The sequence below is a fragment of the Mytilus californianus genome, unplaced genomic scaffold (assembly GCF_021869535.1).
Source record: "Mytilus californianus isolate M0D057914Y unplaced genomic scaffold, xbMytCali1.0.p SCAF_4, whole genome shotgun sequence".
Taxonomy (NCBI): Eukaryota; Metazoa; Mollusca; class Bivalvia; order Mytilida; family Mytilidae; genus Mytilus; species Mytilus californianus.
In genome coordinates this window covers 12,023,984-12,044,081 of record NW_026262690.1, presented here as the reverse complement: position 1 = coordinate 12,044,081, position 20,098 = coordinate 12,023,984, and the positions used below count along the sequence as shown (strand labels likewise).

At 32.6% G+C, this 20,098-nt stretch overlaps 1 protein-coding gene across 2 annotated transcripts in view; it reads left to right on the top strand.

The window, feature by feature from the left end:
* The first annotated feature begins 753 nt into the window (after positions 1 to 753).
* The window catches only part of LOC127737477 (neuroligin-4, X-linked-like), a 111,218-nt gene continuing 91,873 nt past the window's right edge, over positions 754 to 20,098 (top strand). For both annotated transcript variants that reach the window (XM_052248195.1, XM_052248193.1), the window contains exon 1: positions 754 to 1,356. In XM_052248195.1, the coding sequence (XP_052104155.1) occupies positions 912 to 1,356 (445 nt within the window). In that variant the 5' untranslated portion in view covers positions 754 to 911. The remainder of the gene's footprint in view (positions 1,357 to 20,098) is intronic.

Below are 20,098 nucleotides of genomic sequence, written 5' to 3'. Positions count from 1 at the left end.
TCACAAAATAATGAAGAATTTTTTAACATCGTGTAGACAAGTAGTATAAACAAAAAGTTCATGTTCACCCATCAGAATGCAAATTAGTCGATTATCTGGAAACAATGCCTGCTTTGTCGTGATTCTTTCTTCTTTATCTCTACTTCTTTGCATTTTGTGAATAATATCAATGCATCGATGCTGACACAGAACAAAATTTTACAAATTGATCAGTATTTGTCAAAACTTCAAGTATTCGATTCTATCGGGACATGATTTTTATTCTTTAATGACCCTCTGTGATTAATCCATCATACTCGCATCAATCCAGTGATTGCACAGTAACAACAAGTCGTGTCTGATGTTTATTCCATGCTGTTGACGCCGGATTGTTGTACAGTTTATCAAATCGTTATAGAAGTGTTTTTGATATTAGATATAGATTTAATTAACCAATACATCGTAGTTTATAAGATGAGTTTAGCAGTCAAACTCATGCAGGTATATTGCACATGAAATATTCCCACTTCAATAATCCTTGACGGAATATAAAAATATTGGAAGCCTTAGAAAAACTATTACGATCTCCAAGATATAACTCAGATACTGTAATCATATTGCACTGGAGAGTGTTTCTTCATTGTTTGATGATGATTCCGCTATTTTGATACAATTGGAAAAATTTAATTTCGCCATTCAATTAGTGCCTGCAGAATGAACCATGTTTTGTTTGATCCATAGGTGAATGTTTGCAGTCTTATGTCAACAAATACGTGTGATCGGGTGATTACGTTACTCTATTTATTGGTTTATAAAATCAGGAAAATATTTATCATTATGACAATAAATAACTTTCTACAGTTGAAGGAATATTGGATTTGTAATTCCTCTAGCTTCATAGGAACACTAAACTATGGGAGCTTCTTGAACAAATGATGAAAATGGGTGTTACAACAATGACAGATTATCGGTTTTCGTTACTTTGTATGTGGCTGGTAATTTTTAAAGGATGTATAGCACCGGTATCAATTCATCAACTAGCACAAAGGCCAATTACTACCTCGAAAGGAAAGATTAGAGGGGTGTTAGTTGAATTCCCAAGGGAATCTCAACTCCGCACAGTTGAAGGATATTTCGGAATACCTTTCGCCTCTGGGTCATTAAGATTTATGCCACCGTCTGAAGTAATAATGCATTCAAAATTTGTTAAAGAAGCAAATGATTCTTTAGCATGTCCTCAAATTAAATGGCGAGACAGGTTGTTTGCTGGAAGTGAGAAACCTAAAGGTTCCCAGATCCACTTTTATAGGATAATGCAATCAACAAATCGACAACATGAATCTTGCCTCTTTTTGAATATTTTCGTACCTCCCAGGGGTAAGTACTTTTTACGGTTTTCTTTTATGTTTCACTCTTTTACATATTATTTGTGTTTGTCTATACTTTCAAAGCTACAGTTTAACAACCAGTCATCATTAAAATATAGTGAAGGATAAAACGCTTAACCCGCCGACTGTTTAATGAACTGTTTAAATAAAATAGCTTTATACTTACTTGTAAATCAAACGAATTTTTCATACATTGGTCCATTTCTGAACAATATTGATACAATTACAACTTTGGTACTAATATTTAAATGCTTTTCGTTTAAATAGTTAATTTGGGGATTTTAAGCCATTACAAGTTGAAGTAATCAAACTTTTCTACACATTTTAAGACTGTTCTACTATGTTTTCATTTTTTCCTACTTTATATATATATGTTGAAATTACCCTGGATATTCATAACTTTGTTTGATACCTCCCATTTCTATGTCAAGGTTGATAATTTATAATTCTTTACAATTTGAATGAATACAGTATGTGGATTTTAAGGTGTTGTGAAGACGCCATTAAATTCTGACGATTGTTTTTTTTTAATGTTTTTCTCATACAATAATCATGACAATATAAGCTTATACATTCCGAATGATTGTTGAGTTCTTACAAAAACGTATTTGAACCTAATCAATAGCAGATATCAAAGAAATCTAATGAAAATGACAAGATCTCCTAGTCACTGAGTCGTGAGAAATTCTTTCTATCTGTAACAAATGGTACCGTCTCTAATGATTAACTTCTGTTGGACTTTAAAGGCAGTGCAAAGAATAGCTGACTATCAAAGAAAAATCGGAAATTATCAAAGAGTTGTAAAAAGCCCTTGAAATCAAGGATCTCATTAAAGAAATTGTTGGACTCAGTTTGTTTCATTAATCGTAAATTGAATATATTTTCCGGCTCTAGAAATAAATACTGCTAAATGTTTAATGGTAGTCTGTGTATTAAGAGCCACCTCGAAACTTAACAAATAGTAATATGTCAGATCGCATGTTATCAACAGTAATTGAAGCATAAAAGATTTTAAAAATAGGTATCCACTGTATATCATACAATGACAATGAGAAAAGTGAATGTTCTGGGTCTTTCTTTCGTACGAATAAATATAAAAAAAAGAACAAGATTAAAAATCGATGTATTATAAAAACGAAATAAATTGAGAAATATATATAAAAAAAAATCACTATGATAAAACTAAAAACCGATACCAAATAGTAAATGCAAATATAAATGTAAGAACAATTGAAGACAAGTGCAAATTGTAAAATTAAACATGAACAAAACTAGTCTGATTTTCCAGACAGTACATGTTCTCAATACAAGACAGATTTCTGAGAAGGTTTTTCATACGAGACGGTTTTCTGTTCTTTTATTTGTCGATAAAAAAGTTACAAGTAATACAAACTTTTGAAGGCAATTATAATGTATTGAAATAATAAAACTGTAAAAAGACCAAAAATATGAAAACAAGTATAAAATACAACAGCATATTATCTTATGATACCTGGTTTTGAAATACTATGATATGCAATAAGGAGCTGAGGCTTACTTTCAATCTTATTCAAAGTTGTGGCTTACAAACATTTGATAGTTCTCAATATAAATTGGTTTAAATCCACGAATATCAAATAATCCCAATTATTACACACACAAAAAAAAAAATAAGTACGTGTAAACATTTTTGTATCATAGGAATTCTCGCAAATACTAAAATAGACCATCAATCAATCAACAACCACACATGAAGATTTTATTTCGGTCGTTTTGATTTCAAACCATCGTATCAGCAAAAAAAGTAATGGTATGTGTGCAAAACTAAACGGTAAAAAAAAGTGTTCTTTGATTTCAATCTGTCGTATTACAGAATGAAAAACCTACAAAGGAACCATAAAAAATCACCATATATAGCCAGATGAAAAACGACAACAACAAAAAACAACAGTTCACAAACACTTATTCAGACAAGTCCAATTTTGGCAGCACGAACCCCTCTATGGCAAAGTGGTCAAAGAAGTTCATTTACAGGTATCACAGGTCTGTCACTTCTAAGGTTGTGAGTTCGAATCCCGCTCGTGACGAGCTGTTCGACTCCGATCCTAATTGACAAGGATTGCTAGTTTCCTACCGGAGGTCGTTGGTTACCTCAGGGTACTCCTGCGTCATTCATCAATAAAGAATGGCCGCCATCACAACACAAACAAACAAACAAACCTAGATAAAACCGGATTCAGCGGAATGCTTAGTAGATTACTCCTTTAATGGATTTACACACATATAAGAAGTGCATGAAAATAAACGATAAACGTAAAGGGAATGCGTTTTGAAAGAAAAATCCTTTTCCTTAAAGTCCTTCCGGAGATACAAATAGTTCAAATTTAATGTTTTGAACTGTGCATTGAAAATGTATACATCTTTTGTTCGAAATCTTCTTAAGAATTGTTTTTATAAATATCTGAAAATTTAGAAAATATATCAATTATGAATTTATGATAGTTCAAACATAAAAATCGCAAGCACCAGATCACTTTGAAAATAAACTTTGCATTTTATATAAAATTATATGAGAAAAAATAATTTGATGAAAAGAATCTGGAAATGCGCAAAAAAGACTAAAAATGTATATCAAAATATCTTAGTCTGTTTCTGGTTTAATTTAGTGGTCTAGAAATGTTTGTTGTATTTTCTTGTACTATGTAATACTTTCCACTGAACAAGTGTCTTTTTGTAACGCAAAATTCCTAAAGAGACAAAGAATGCTTTATTTACTTGTGATAATAATTAAAGCATAAACATTCAGCTGACACAAGTTAGCAGAAAACCTATATTTTATCTATTTTCGGAAACTCTAAATCGCCATGTTTGTCAGGAATTTCAGGGTGATAAATTGTAATGAATATTTTAATTCTACGTTTCCTTAAAAACATGATAAATCTTAACTTAAATGTCTACAATTTTTCTTCGAATTGAGACTTTTATCGAACCTTTGAAACAGTTAATAATATATATTCACCATCAATTGTAAATGTTAGTTGTCGAAAAAGTTCAAGAACGCATTGAATGTTTAACAGATTGATATTACTTTCAGTCACTTCGGAAGATATTCAAGGTCTCTGGTTTCTTAAAACGAAATTATAGTTGATAAATACTTGTTATATTTTTGTTTCTGTCCCAGTGTTGATTCAATACATTAACGCTCAAAATATATATTTTGGCTTGTTAAATTTCTTAAACAAGTATGTATCTAACTTAGCTGCTTCAAAATCTAAAACTTGCTACTTAATGGTATCAGGCAAGTGCAACCGACAAAGTATGTGATGTATACAATATATGCATCTTCTAATAAGGATGTCCCACCCCGTCATGTCATCATTAATGTACATAATGTGTTATAACCACCACTGTTTATTCCTTACCCACCCCGCCATGCCATCATTAATGTACATAATGTGTTATAAGCACCACTGTTTATTCCTTACCCACCCCGTCATGTCATCATTAATGTACATAATGTGTTATAACCACCACTGTTTATTCCTTACCCACCCCGCCATGCCATCATTAATGTACATAATGTGTTATAAGCACCACTGTTTATTCCTTACCCACCCCGTCATGTCATCATTAATGTACATAATGTGTTATAACCACCACTGTTTATTCCTTACCCACCCCGCCATGCCATCATTAATGTACATAATGTGTTATAAGCACCAATATTTATTCCTTACCCACCCCGCCATGTCATCATTAATGTACATAATGTGTTATAAGCACCAATATTTATTCCTTACCCACCCCGCCATGTCATCATTAATGTACATAATGTGTTATAACCACCACTGTTTATTCCTTACCCACCCCGCCATGCCATCATTAATGTACATAATGTGTTATAAGCACCACTGTTTATTCCTTACCCACCCCGTCATGTCATCATTAATGTACATAATGTGTTATAACCACCACTGTTTATTCCTTACCCACCCCGCCATGCCATCATTAATGTACATAATGTGTTATAAGCACCACTGTTTATTCCTTACCCACCCCGTCATGTCATCATTAATGTACATAATGTGTTATAACCACCACTGTTTATTCCTTACCCACCCCGCCATGCCATCATTAATGTACATAATGTGTTATAAGCACCAATATTTATTCCTTACCCACCCCGCCATGCCATCATTAATGTACATAATGTGTTATAACCACCACTGTTTATTCCTTACCCACCCCGCCATGCCATCATTAATGTACATAATGTGTTATAAGCACCACTGTTTATTCCTTACCCACCCCGTCATGTCATCATTAATGTACATAATGTGTTATAACCACCACTGTTTATTCCTTACCCACCCCGCCATGCCATCATTAATGTACATAATGTGTTATAAGCACCACTGTTTATTCCTTACCCACCCCGTCATGTCATCATTAATGTACATAATGTGTTATAACCACCACTGTTTATTCCTTACCCACCCCGCCATGCCATCATTAATGTACATAATGTGTTATAAGCACCAATATTTATTCCTTACCCACCCCGCCATGCCATCATTAATGTACATAATGTGTTATAAGCACCACTGTTTATTCCTTACCCACCCCGTCATGTCATCATTAATGTACATTATGTGTTATAAGCACCAATATTTATTCCTTACCCACCCTGCCATGCCATCATTAATGTACATAATGTGTTATAAGCACCACTGTTTATTCCTTACCCACCCCGCCATGCCATCATTAATGTATATTCTGTGTTATAAGCACCAATATTTATTCCTTACCCACCCCGCCATGCCATCATTAATGTACATTCTGTGTTATAAGCACCACTGTTTATTCCTTACCCACCCCGCCATGCCATCATTAATGTACATTATGTGTTATAAGCACCAATATTTATTCCTTACCCACCCTGCCATGCCATCATTAATGTACATAATGTGTTATAAGCACCACTGTTTATTCCTTACCCACCCCGCCATGCCATCATTAATGTATATTCTGTGTTATAAGCACCAATATTTATTCCTTACCCACCCCGCCATGCCATCATTAATGTACATTCTGTGTTATAAGCACCACTGTTTATTCCTTACCCACCCCGCCATGCCATCATTAATGTACATTCTGTGTTATAAGCACCACTGTTTATTCCTTACCCACCCCGCCATGCCATCATTAATGTACATTCTGTGTTATAAGCACCAATATTTATTCCTTACCCACCCCGCCATGCCATCATTAATGTACATTCTGTGTTATAAGCACCACTGTTTATTCCTTACCCACCCCGTCATGCCATCATTAATGTACATAATGTGTTATAAGCACCACTGTTTATTCCTTACCCACCCCGTCATGCCATCATTAATGTACATAATGTGTTATAAGCACCAATATTTATTCCTTACCCACCCCGCCATGCCATCATTAATGTACATTCTGTGTTATAAGCACCAATATTTATTCCTTACCCACCCCGCCATGCCATCATTAATGTACATTCTGTGTTATAAGCACCAATATTTATTCCTTACCCACCCCGCCATGCCATCATTAATGTACATTCTGTGTTATAAGCACCAATATTTATTCCTTACCCACCCCGCCATGCCATCATTAATGTATATTCCGTGTTATAAGCATCAATCGCCTATTAAAATGTTTAAACCCGCTGCATTTGTTTGCACCTGTCCTAAGTCAGGAACCTGATGTTCAGTGGTTGTCGTTTGTTGATATGGTTCATAAGTGTTCTCGTTTCTCGTTTTTATATAGATAAGACCGTTGGTTTTCCTCTTTGAATGGTTTTACACTAGTCATTTTGGGAGCCCTTTATAGCTTGCTGTTCGGTGTAAGCCAAGACTCCGTGTTGAAGACCGTACTTCGACCTATAACGGTTTACTTTTACAAATTGTGACTTGGATGAAGAGTTGTCTCATTATCACTCATACCACATCTTCTTATATCTAATCAATGTTCATTCCTTACCCACCCCGTCATGCCATCATTAATGTATATTCTGTGTTATAAGCACCAATGTGCATTCCTTGCATACATAATAGATGTATAGGCTACTGCTGATTTATCTAATTTCGTGCACGTTGGTACCAATATTCGTATATTGTGGACAAATGATTGTTTCTTGCATTAATATTTGATTTCCTTAAGAGTCTATTATATATGCATTTTGTTAAACACTTAAAATTCGTGGCTCACTTATACCAACGAACTGTTCGAAAATGAGCTGCGCTGCACTAATAATAAAAAATCAACCGTACTTGTTTTATCCCAATTTTCATTGAACAAATGCTGAAATTCAAATACATACATGTGTTATTACAAGTATATTGTATCTGAAGACAAATATGGAAAAATTAAGCGTCCAAAGTCAATCCTTCTTATTTTGAACATTTTGTATTTTTCCTTTCTAAATTTAATATAAATGGAAATTGATTGAACGTAAAGGATAATTTTCTTCGGAATCTTTGTGTCTTGATAGAAATATTCATAGACTATGCTTTAGCCTTTTGAGACACCATATTATTTTATTGAATAGTAACCTAATAAAGTAGCAAGTCTTTTATTCTGTCTTGAATATCAAGTTATCAAATACAATTGTCTTTGTTTTTTTATCAAGTTACGTGATAGTGTTAGGCTAAACAGCTATTCTCAGACTTTAAAGAGTCGCAGAAAACATGTTTCACGATTACGTGAGTAATTCTTGAACTGACAAAATCATTGGGAAAATGTTTGAATAACAAGAGGCAATTATGTGATTAGTATTTTATGTTTTCATCTGTTATGTGACTACCAAAGGTCTGTGAAGTGAATGTTGGTCCATACAAATAATTTTGCTTACAATTTAGTCCAAAACATTTCATGGTTATGTGAGTCCAACAATTTCAGTTGTCCAAAACTTTTCTGATCACATTAGAAAAAAACGCCATTGTAAGAGGACCAAGAATTTTGTATTGAAAGTGATTACACTTGCTGGTGTTTACGGCATGTGGCTTTTCACCACTAATATTTAATGTTAATATCTTACACCTATCATTTAATGAGGATATATAAGGTTTACTTATTTGGGAATTCCCTTATTTTATTATTAAAGGTTATAAACATATAATGTTCAATTTTTTAGTCTGGAATTTTCAGACATGATTGAAAAAACATGAATTATCATTGATTTGAAACTACATGTAGACTTAAATGTTGTTTTTTTTTTAAATTCCATTCTGGATATCTTTTTGAAATGTTCATAACTTTTAGCAAAACTGGGAGAGGAGAAACCAAGGGGCAATAAAAAATCATAAGTAAAAATAAACAACAGGCAACACATTGGCTAAAAATAATTACGATAGGCAACACATTGGCTTAAAATAAAAACAACAGGCAGCACATTGGCTAAAAATAAAAAGGACAGGCAACAAATTGGTTAAAAATAAAAACGACAAGCAACACATTGGCTAAATTTAAAAACAACAGGCAACACATTGGCTAACAAAAGGACAGGCAACACATTGGCTAAAAATAAAAACGACAGGCAACACATTGGCTAAAATTAGAAACGACAGGCAACACATTGGCTAAAAAGAAAAACGACAAGCAACACATTGGCTAAAAATAAAAACAACAGGGAACACATTGGTTAAAAACAAAAACAACAGACAACACATTGGCTAAATAATAAAAACAACAGGCAGCACATTGTCTAAAAACAACAGGCAATACATGGGCTATAAATAATAACAACAGGCAACATTGGCTAAAAATGAAAACGACAGGCAACACATAGGCTAAAAATGAAAACGACAGGCAACACATTGGCTAAAAATAAAACAACAGGCAACACATTGGCTACAAATAAAAACGACAAACAGACCATCACTTTCATAAGCTCACATTTTCAATTTACCTATGTCTTGTGATTGTTACATCATCAATGAGAGGTCAACACAATTAAAACAATTCTGTTGGGTTTAGGATTTGGTCTAGACATGATTTTATGTCATGAAAGGTAGCCAATAAGAAAAATGTTATACGTACAGAATTATATTTGACTTCAATCTGATTAAAGTACAGCAGATACTGTGTCCATACTCCGCTTACAAGGATTTGAAAGCGATCCGTTCTTCTCTCTGTTTTGATCATTATTAAGACATACAATTGAATGTCTGCCTCATATGTCGGAAAGTGTGAATCATTACGACAAAAGCCGTTGATCCAGAAAGGTCTGTCTAACAGAAAGAAAAACAGAGCGTTGTCAGAACCGAAGCGTTGTCACACGATCTGAATTTTGATTAGGTTGATGTATTGTAAATGTAAGTGTATTGACTAAGACCCTTATTTCTGTAAAAGTTTCTTTTCATTAACAAACTAATAAACTAACTAATCTTATTCAGTATCAAATCCAGTGCAAAAGGGTCATCGCTGAAATACGCATAAACGCATGTCAGAAATTACAATTTAAGACATAAGAAACAAAAAGACACACATCATCAGTAAGTATTCACGTCTATTATTCCCTCTGAAGAATTTCTATTTATGGTACAATGGTATTTCTTTATGGCTGGGGTGTTATTTTCTGTTTAGTACGTAATTTAAATGATAAAGTCAATAATACTAATAGTACGTAATTTAAATCATTGAGTCAAACATCAAAAATGATTTAGGAAGATAGTGTTCACATGTCTGTGCGAAGAATATGAATGTCTAGGTATCACTAGTCCACTAATTACCGTTGACAGACCTCATTTTGAAATTGGCGCTTTACTGAAGACTTAATGAGTTTCAGAATGAGAAGGCTTAGTTGAGAAGAATATCTACATCTTTTGTAATAGGAAAAAGTCGGATTGATCCAATATCAAAGTTGAATGCAATGAAAGATGATAATGAATTTGTTGATTGGCTTATTGATAAGGTGTCATATTGTGTATTGAGAGTGTAAATGATGGGTTAATTGTTTGCTTGTTCGCTGTGATGCTCAGTATGAGGACAGATCGATTGCTTTTCCTGGCCATTTCATGTAGGGATGTTCAAAACATTTATTTTCCTGACCCTTAATTATTACTTCAGGAATGTTTTTTAGGGCTTAAATGGATGGATGCATTTAATATAGATATCTTTTATACATTATTAACATTGTTCTATAATTATAAATTTACAGACACACAAAATCTGTTACACTGAAAAATCCTCTTCCATTTTTAAAGGATTAGATATACTTTTCTTCGAATCTTCGAGTTTTTCGCGTTAACTACCGTTTTGCAAAGTTTGTACATGTATGTACTTTAATTATAATTAATTACCTTGTTATTAGACAGAAATAGCTGTCTTGTTACTTATCGTGTGTAAAGAGGTTAAGATTTAATTAAGTATGTTCGTGTACAGAGAATTAAACTATTTTTTATGACCGTGCTTGCGGACTGTAAGGTCTTTTTATGATCTTGCGCCAGGATCCGAAGTTGATTGTCTTATTATGATAGTGTGCACGGAATCCTAATCGTATCTACTAAGGCGTATATGGACCTGAAGTTTTCGCGGTGTTTCCTGTGTTTTATGCTCGTATATGTGGAGTTTGATGTCTTTTATTGTGTATCAGAGTTAAGCTATCTATAATATAAAGTATGATCGTGTTTGCACGGACTTGTTTGAATCTTGATAAGTTGTATAGATATTTATAAGCAAAGGTGTCTCCTCCTTGATATCTTATAATAGTCTTAGTTTTAATGTTCGTATTCGCGTTGATACATGTATCCATCTATACGAAAACAATCGCTATTTTCTTTTAACTATTTAGGATTTTTATATTAACATAAAGCTTACCGATTTTTTTAATTTATAGTGCTTTGAGTGTCAGACTGTCATTGTCAATGATGAAAACAGGTGATGTGTGCGTTGACATTAACAAGGCAACATTTACTCGTACAAGAGAGGCGGAATATACATCTACCAAAGGGACATTAAAAAAATTTCAATCTTCAACAATAGCCTCATTCTTTGTCTCGAAATTCAAGCCTTTCTTTTAAATTTATGGTTTAATTACACGAGGAACTTTTAATTTGAAAAGAAAATTTAAAAATATCTAATGTTCTCAGAATAAAAGTAATCCATAAACATAATTAATGAACAAACGCACTTTAGAATATGTAAAATAATGTATATACTTAAAACAAATCCATTATAATAGTTGACTGATAAACCAACATTAACATGGAAAAATGAATAGATCGCTGTTGGAGAAATATACACGAGACATATATCATACCACAAAATGACAGACATATGAAACAAGAACATTAAAGAATATGATATTGTCATTTATTGTTATCGTATTGTATAATAATTCCATTCCACGTGAAAATGTATAAAACTTTGATATATCTATTATTGTTGGAGCAGTACCTCGTAGGTTTAGATGGTAATACATTGATCAGACGGAGAGCACTGTTATAATTAATGACTTGTCTCTCTCAATCTTGATAAGCCATATATAGTAATACACCAGGGGATCTCCTTTTGTGATTATGTTCATCTTGACCACAATAATTATTGCCAAGATGCCGTTATGATGTAGATAAAGCTAAGTCTTTTGTTTTACGGTACAAAGTCGGTTGAATGAGTAATAATTGCTAAGAATGAAAGAAGATCAGAGTTTGCGTGCGCTGGTTCATAAATGTTATGTAGGTCAGTATATATATATATATATATATATATTATATAATATAGGAAAGACACGAATAGAAACAAAAGTAGTCTTGAACTAACAAAACCCCAGACCCAGACATAAGAAAGATGAAACATGCAAGTGAAGTTAAGCCGTCAAACAGCATTAGTTTTTTTTTCTCTTGGATGTGTCTGTCGTGGTGTTGTCTCATTGGCATTTACTTCAGATTGAGAGGGCCGATTTTTATTTAGCTAAGATTTAGAAAAAAATATCAAAATATTATTTTTTTCTCTCTTTCAAACATTAACAGAAGCGGAATATTCAAATGAAATTGCGATTAGTAACAAGTTGGTTCAATTGTGTAAAAGTAAGCTAAAGATATCGTTGATTTATAAAGGCATGTGTTGCAAGACAATGATTCGATCTTATTTGAGTCCGTATGCATGAAACCTTTGATTTTATATTTAGTTAGAGATTAGTTGCGCATGTGCTCAGCATTGTTTAGTTATTGGAAAGAAAAATGTCAAAATTGAAAAATGAAACAAGAGAGCCACTATGAAGAACCATTTCATTGACTAATTCGGCCGACAACAAAACTCTTTTACTAGTAAAACGACGATTTATATGTTTATGTTATCTATCAAAAAGACCTTAAAAATCGTCATTATACTAATCTGTCTTTTAATATTGATATTTATGTTTATATTGGACCTTTGGATTTCATCTCGATGGTTAATTAGATGGGCGTTTAGTCCTGAAATACGCACGAAATGCTAATACTTCATTAGGATTTGATGCAATGTTTGTTGTTTCCTTTGGATCTTTTGTAATTCTGGTGAATATTTTAGTATGTTGTAAATCACATTAAAGAGTTTGAGTCAATTGTGTGGTAATGAATTTTGTGCCCTTTAATGATTCGATGTTATTTTTGTAAGTAATACACAGTTTCCCAATGATAGTTATTCCTGTATTGTCATGTTATTTATTGACAGTTATTCCTGTAAAGTAGCGCCTTACAAAGCCATATATATATATATTTTACCATCGTTTTTTTTTTTTTGATCTTCGAGAACTTGTTATCATATATTGCACATAATAAGCAATATAACTAGTTTGCGGAGGCTTACAGAAATAACCCCAATAAAATGAAGCCTGTTTTGCAATTTTATTGGTTTTTAGTTTTATGCCAGTCTGTTTTAAGGTTTTTACGTTTAAAGGGAGAAACCTTAATGTGTGAATGAGATCAATTAACAAGTTGATGGAAGAAAACTATTGAAGATTCACTAAAAATATGTGTCTTAATATATTCGTATAATTTCTTTATTTTTTTTAAGTCTGAATCCCTTTTCCTATTTTAATTTGAACGTTTATCAAATATTAATGAATCAATCACTCAATATCAGGTTAATATCAATATTGTGGCCATTAAATAAATGTATTAATATAACTGTGTATTAGCCACCCGTTTGCTGAAATCAAGCAATGCCAACAAGAGGATTATCAGTAACAATTTTTAATTTTACAAAATTTCTTTTAAAAAAACATTAGATAAATTGTCCATGATTAAACAAGCAAGTGACAATTCGAATTGTCCGTTGTTAAAAAGCCCAAGTTATTGAATGATCCTCCATTTTTTTTTAAATAACTCATCTCCATTACGAAAGCGATTTTTTGAACAGGGATACAGCTCTGATAAATCGGTCAAACCATTTACGATATATTATAATGAAAATGCAGTTATTATTGTAGAGTTATGATCTCATTCGCAGGAATTTAATACAACATTATATGTCATACCTAGCTTTTCTAAATTTATATTATTAATGAAGTCAACAACTTAAGGCAGTTTCCTGCAAATCTTTCCTTGTGGCTGAAAAGATTTATTATTTGTATACGTTGTCATATTTATATTTTGAAGAAGGATTAATATATGTTGGGTTTGTGTATGTGTGTGTGTGTGTGTGTGTGATTTTTTAGGGACTGTCCTTATCTATCTGCCAACGGTAGTGGTAATGCTCATGATAATGTTGTTATCAAGCTGGATGTCATTGTAGTGTATGGCGGCATGATTTTTATCTGCAGTGTCTGTACTTCGAGATAAATAATAAATTGAACAGGAGACATTAAGTACTGTTTACCTCACAATGTGCCACCCATGTTTTTTCGTTGTCTATGATACCAGAATTTTGAAACTCTATGTAATTCCATAAGACTGAATGTTATTGTACCTTGAGTACTTCTATAAACCTTTCCGTATCTCAGGCAGTTGAGGGTTGATTGCTCAAACATTCGTTTATTTTTCCCTTTGCTACGCTCATTCGAACATAAAATTTTCTGATTACCTCAAAAGAAACAACTGAAGACTTTTTTTGACTGAGAGACGCACCAAAGCAGTTTAATTTATTACATTATGATAACATTCACTGTGATTACAAGTTATAAGCAACAAAAATTAACATTTTTAATGTCAATTAGAATAACCACACACAGTTAAAGACACCTAAAGGTTAACATATGATTTTAAAAATATAGAGGTGTCTGTATACATATGGGAATCTCTAAACCGTTCTGAAAGTTGTAAAGAAATATTACAGAGGCAATAAGAAATGTGCGATCAACACTTCCCAAAGAACAAAAAAAAAACCATTTAGATGTATCAAAAGACAACCACTGGACAAACACATGAACCTATTGCCCGCATACATGTTTAACCCCGCCACATTCTATATGTGCTTATCTAAAGTCAGGAGCTTGTAATTCAGTGGTTGTCGTTTGTTGCTGTATATCATATTTGTTTTTCTTTACATAAATTAGACTGTACGTTTTCTCGTTTAAATTGTTTTACATTTGTCATGTCGGTGTCTTTTTAGCTTGATATGAGGTATGGATTTTGCACATTGTTGAAGGCTGTACGGTGACCAATAGTTGCTAATTTTTACGTCGTTAGGTCTCTGGTGGAAAGTTGACTCATTTGCAATCATCTTTATTTTAACGCTGCGTCAGGACAAACATGGTATCCATAGATATCTGTACCCACTCCTCTTATTGCCTCCATCAGCAGAACAACATAACTACATGTACATAAAAGAACGTACAATAAAAAATCAGTACAGAAAAATCACTATAGATAAAAACTACAAGCATGCCCTACCAACAATCCAGTATCAAAGACAGTTAAATTGTCAATTTAAAACAAAGTACATGTCGCAATGATATTATAGCAACAGTATCAAAAAGTCAAATAAGGCAAACAACAATTATCCCTAAACATTCTGGCTTAAAAGATAATATATACAATATATAACCATATATAACCCCCTTTTATTAAATTACTGCAGTTGCAATCACCCCTACAATAAATCATTGTAAAAGTTAGAACTTTTTTACCAGCTTATAATTTGTATATCCCTGTTAGTATAGTTTTTCGGCAGTTTAACTAATGTCAACTTTCTTTTATTAATAATTTAAACAGAATAATCATAAAGTATGTGTCTTACATTTGGTGTACGTGTGTGTTGTCATCTATTTCACCGTTATTATAAACCTATTGTCTTATCCCAAATGAAGCATCCTACTAGTATATATTTTAACTTCTATCCTGCAATTCTTTTTCTTCTTTTTTACGACTTTTGGGATATTGGCTAACCTGTGATACTCTCTGTCGAATTAATTCACATATAACATGCCAATAGCTAAATTGGGATTGATTTTGAGCTTTATATATCACTTGCCTATCTTTGAATACCGTGTGCCGGTCCCTTAATTTATTTTGGTTTTTCTATCATTGGTTTGGTATCTTATTGGCATATGTACCCTTCTTTTCTGAATTTTTTTTTATGATTTACATAATAATTAAGGATGTCAACGAGTACTCGAGTATTCGAGTATCGAATACTAAAACGATACTCGACTTATCGGTTTCCTGTTAGAATATTGTTGTCGTCTTTATACACAATGATCTTCTTGAGAACCTCTTTCGGAAAATTAAATAGGCATCACTGATTAATCGAATGCTTGTGCTAAATTGTCATTTAAAATGCCTCCGAAAATACGTGGGCTTTACCTAGGATAACACTTTAAGCTAAACATGGCATCGCCTTAGCCATTCCGTCACATCAATACCGTCAGAACAAATATTTTCGTCTGCCAGACTGTAATTTACAAAGTTGCAAAACCGACTGTCCCTAACAATAGTTGACAAGAAAATGTCCTTAATAAAATAAATTCGTTGCATCCTATAATGACCCTCAGTGAATAGTTAAACTTTTAATCCTTACGCCTTTGTAAACATTAGGTTTTCATTAAATTATATTGCTTAGATTATTGTTTTTTTTTTTTAAATATTATGTTCTCTAATACTGATGTAATGATATGACGGTTATACTGTAGTTGAGATTGTAAAGACGACAACTAAAGTAAAGGTTGTATGTCTATTTAGTTCTGTCAATGACGGTTATACTGTAGTTGAGATTGTAAAGACGACAACTAAAGTAAAGGTTGTGTGTCTAGTTAGTTCTGTCAATGACGGTTATACTGTAGTTGAGATTGTAAAGACGACAACTAAAGTAAAGGTTGTATGTATAGTTAGTTCTGTCAATGACGGTTATACTGTAGTTGAGATTGTAAAGACGACAACTAAAGTAAAGGTTGTATGTCTAGTTAGTTCTGTCAATGACGGTTATACTGTAGTTGAGATTGTAAAGACGACAACTAAAGTAAAGGTTGTAAATATAGTTAGTTCTGTCAATGACGGTTATACTGTAGTTGGAATTGTAAAGACGACAACTAAAGTAAAGGTTGTATGTATAGTTAGTTCTGTCAATGACGGTTATACAGTAGTTGAGATTGTAATGACGACAACTAAAGTAAAGGTTGTATGTATAGTTAGTTCTGTCAATGACGGTTATACTGTAGTTGGGATTGTAAAGACGACAACTAAAGTAAAGGTTGTATGTCTAGTTAGTTCTGTCAATGACGGTTATACTGTAGTTGAGATTGTAAAGACGACAACTAAAGTAAAGGTTGTATGTATAGTTAGTTCTGTCAATGACGGTTATACAGTAGTTGAGATTGTAAAGACGACAACTAAAGTAAAGATTGTATGTATAGTTAGTTCTGTCAATGACGGTTATACATTAGTTGAGATTGTAAAGACGACAACTAAAGTTAAGGTTGTATGTATAGTTAGTTCTGTCAATGACGGTTATACTGTAGTTGAGATTGTAAAGACGACAAAAAGTAAAGGTTGTATGTATAGTTAGTTCTGTCAATGACGGTTATACTGTAGTTGAGATTGTCAAGACGACAACTAAAGTAAAGGTTGTATGTCTAGTTAGTTCTGTCAATGACGGTTATACTGTAGTTGAGATTGTAAAGACGACAAAAAGTAAAGGTTGTATGTATAGTTAGTTCTGTCAATGACGGTTATACTGTAGTTGAGATTGTCAAGACGACAACTAAAGTAAAGGTTGTATGTCTAGTTAGTTCTGTCAATGACGGTTATACTGTAGTTGAGATTGTAAAGACGACAACTAAAGTAAAGGTTGTATGTATAGTTAGTTCTGTCAATGACGGTTATACTGTAGTTGAGATTGTAAAGACGACAACTAAAGTAAAGGTTGAGTGTAAAGTTAGTTACAAATACAAGTCAAAAACTGAAAATATTATTTATATAAATTTGGTGCGTCCGGAGCATTTGTCTGGGTTTACCATTTATCAGGAACCATTAAACACCAAAAACTGATTGTCAAAGATGCATACATTTTTGAAGACCTGAGGTGCTATATAACCACAAGGAACCTAAGTTAAATGGCCTAAGGTAGAGAGTTGGAACTTAGTAGATCATGTTAAAAATCATGTCACTACCGAAGCATTGACTAGTCTAAGTTAAATGACCTAAGGTAGGGTGTGGAACTTAGTAGATCATGTTAAAAATCATGTCACTACCGAAGCATTGACTAGTCTAAGTTAAATGGCCTAAGATAGGGAGTTGGAACTTAGTAGATTATGTTAAAAATCATGTCACTACCGAAGCATTGACTAGTCTAAGTTAAATGACCTAAGGTAGGGAGTTGGAACTTAGTAGATCATGTTAAAAATCATGTCACTACCGAAGCATTGACTAGTCTAAGTTAAATGACCTAAGTTAGGGAGTTGGAACTTAGTAGATCATGTTAAAAATCATGTCACTACCGAAGCATTGACTAGTCTAAGATAAATGACCTAAGGTAGGGAGTTGGAACTTAGTAGATCATGTTAAAAATCATGTCAATACCGAAGCATTGACTAGTCTAAGTTAAATGACCTAAGGTAGGGAGTTGGAACTTAGTAGATCAAGTTAAAAATCATGTCACTACCGAAGCATTGACTAGTCTAAGTTAAATGACCTAAGGTAGGGAGTTGGAACTTAGTAGATCATGTTAAAAATCATGTCACTACCGAAGCATTGACTAGTCTATACTGATATGATGATACTCTCTCTGATGACAATCTCGAGGACTTACAATATCGATCAATGCTAGAAAATTAAAATTATACTTTATAAATTTTGGTGCGTAGTATGAAGCTTTGCTGAAAAATATAATAAGTTATAAATATGAAGATAAATAGCGTCAGCTTATTAAACGCAGTTAAGATTTATTTTCAAAATTTTTACATTCATTATATAATTTTTCGTTTTTTTTTGTTAGTTTTTAGGGTTTGAATCTGTGTATAAACAAACACTTGACAACAAAGAACATCGTATATTAATTTCCTACTCTTAATCAAATATGATAAATGATTAGATCCAAAAGTAGCATTTTAATGCTAAATGCTTAAGTATAAATAAAAATCTTGCATGTATTTAAAAATTATTATCAAATTTTAGAACTATAATTCCAGACATAATGTTTTTATTTGTTTTATACTTCGGAATATCTACATGTAAATTAATTCTAAGCCAATATAAGTATTAGATAGACGAGTGAGGCCAATATAAGTATTAGATAGACGAGTGAGGCCAATAATAATATTAACTTTGAATTCACTGGTCTCTTATATTCAGTTTAAATCTAGACAAATATGTCTGCAATATCGAATTCTTACAAGAAAACTTTTGATTACTGAACCGCTCAAATATTTTACATCATTTTATTCCTCTTTCTTCTTTGTGTTTCTTTTCAGATGTTATTTAAACTTATCAATTTGATTAATTTCATTCTTTGTCATATCTGTATGAACAGCTACACGTACTTACAACTCAACAGTTAAATCAAGTACGGAGTAAATAGGTTGTAGGAGAAACTTTTTGTAAAATATATATCAGCGAGTGTAATGTCATATGCAAAGCGGACACCCAAATATGTAAAACACACATCCATTGATTACTGTTATACTGTCCGTTCGTAGCTTCCATGTTATTAAATTCTGGATTTCTGTCACTCATGTCTTTGGATTGCAAAACATAAGAGTTGAATATTGTTTTCTTTATCACAACACATATTAGATACTCTGCTCATCTTACTTGATTTATCAGTGATCTGTTGTACTTTCGAACCATACAATATTATTATTTCCTATTATTTGGCAGATTGCAATTTTATCAAAACATCTTTATTAGACAGAAGATGATATTTATGTTGGTTTTGTGTTAAGGTTATTTTATATGCAGTCAATATTAAACGTTTTATAATGTCTGGACATTTTATAGTTGAAGGCAAATTATTTTGCACTGTTTGCGAAACTTCAATTTATAATATAAGTGACGTCACAGAAACCATTTACCAAAGATGTAGCTCTAGTCCTGGGTCTGTGTCAACCGCAATCGGGATATTGATTGTTAAAAGAAGTAAATAAAGTTTTACGTGGTAATCAAAATGTATCAATTCTTTTCAAGAGTCTTATACAAACCAGAAACATATATACGGGGTTAGCCATTGTCGAAAGCCGTACAGTGCCCAATTGTTCCTCGTCCTTGTGTTGTTTACATCTTCGTCCTATTATTGTTTACATCCTCGTCTTATTGTTTACATCCCCGTCCTATTTTTGTTTACATCCTCGGCCTATTGTTTACATCCCC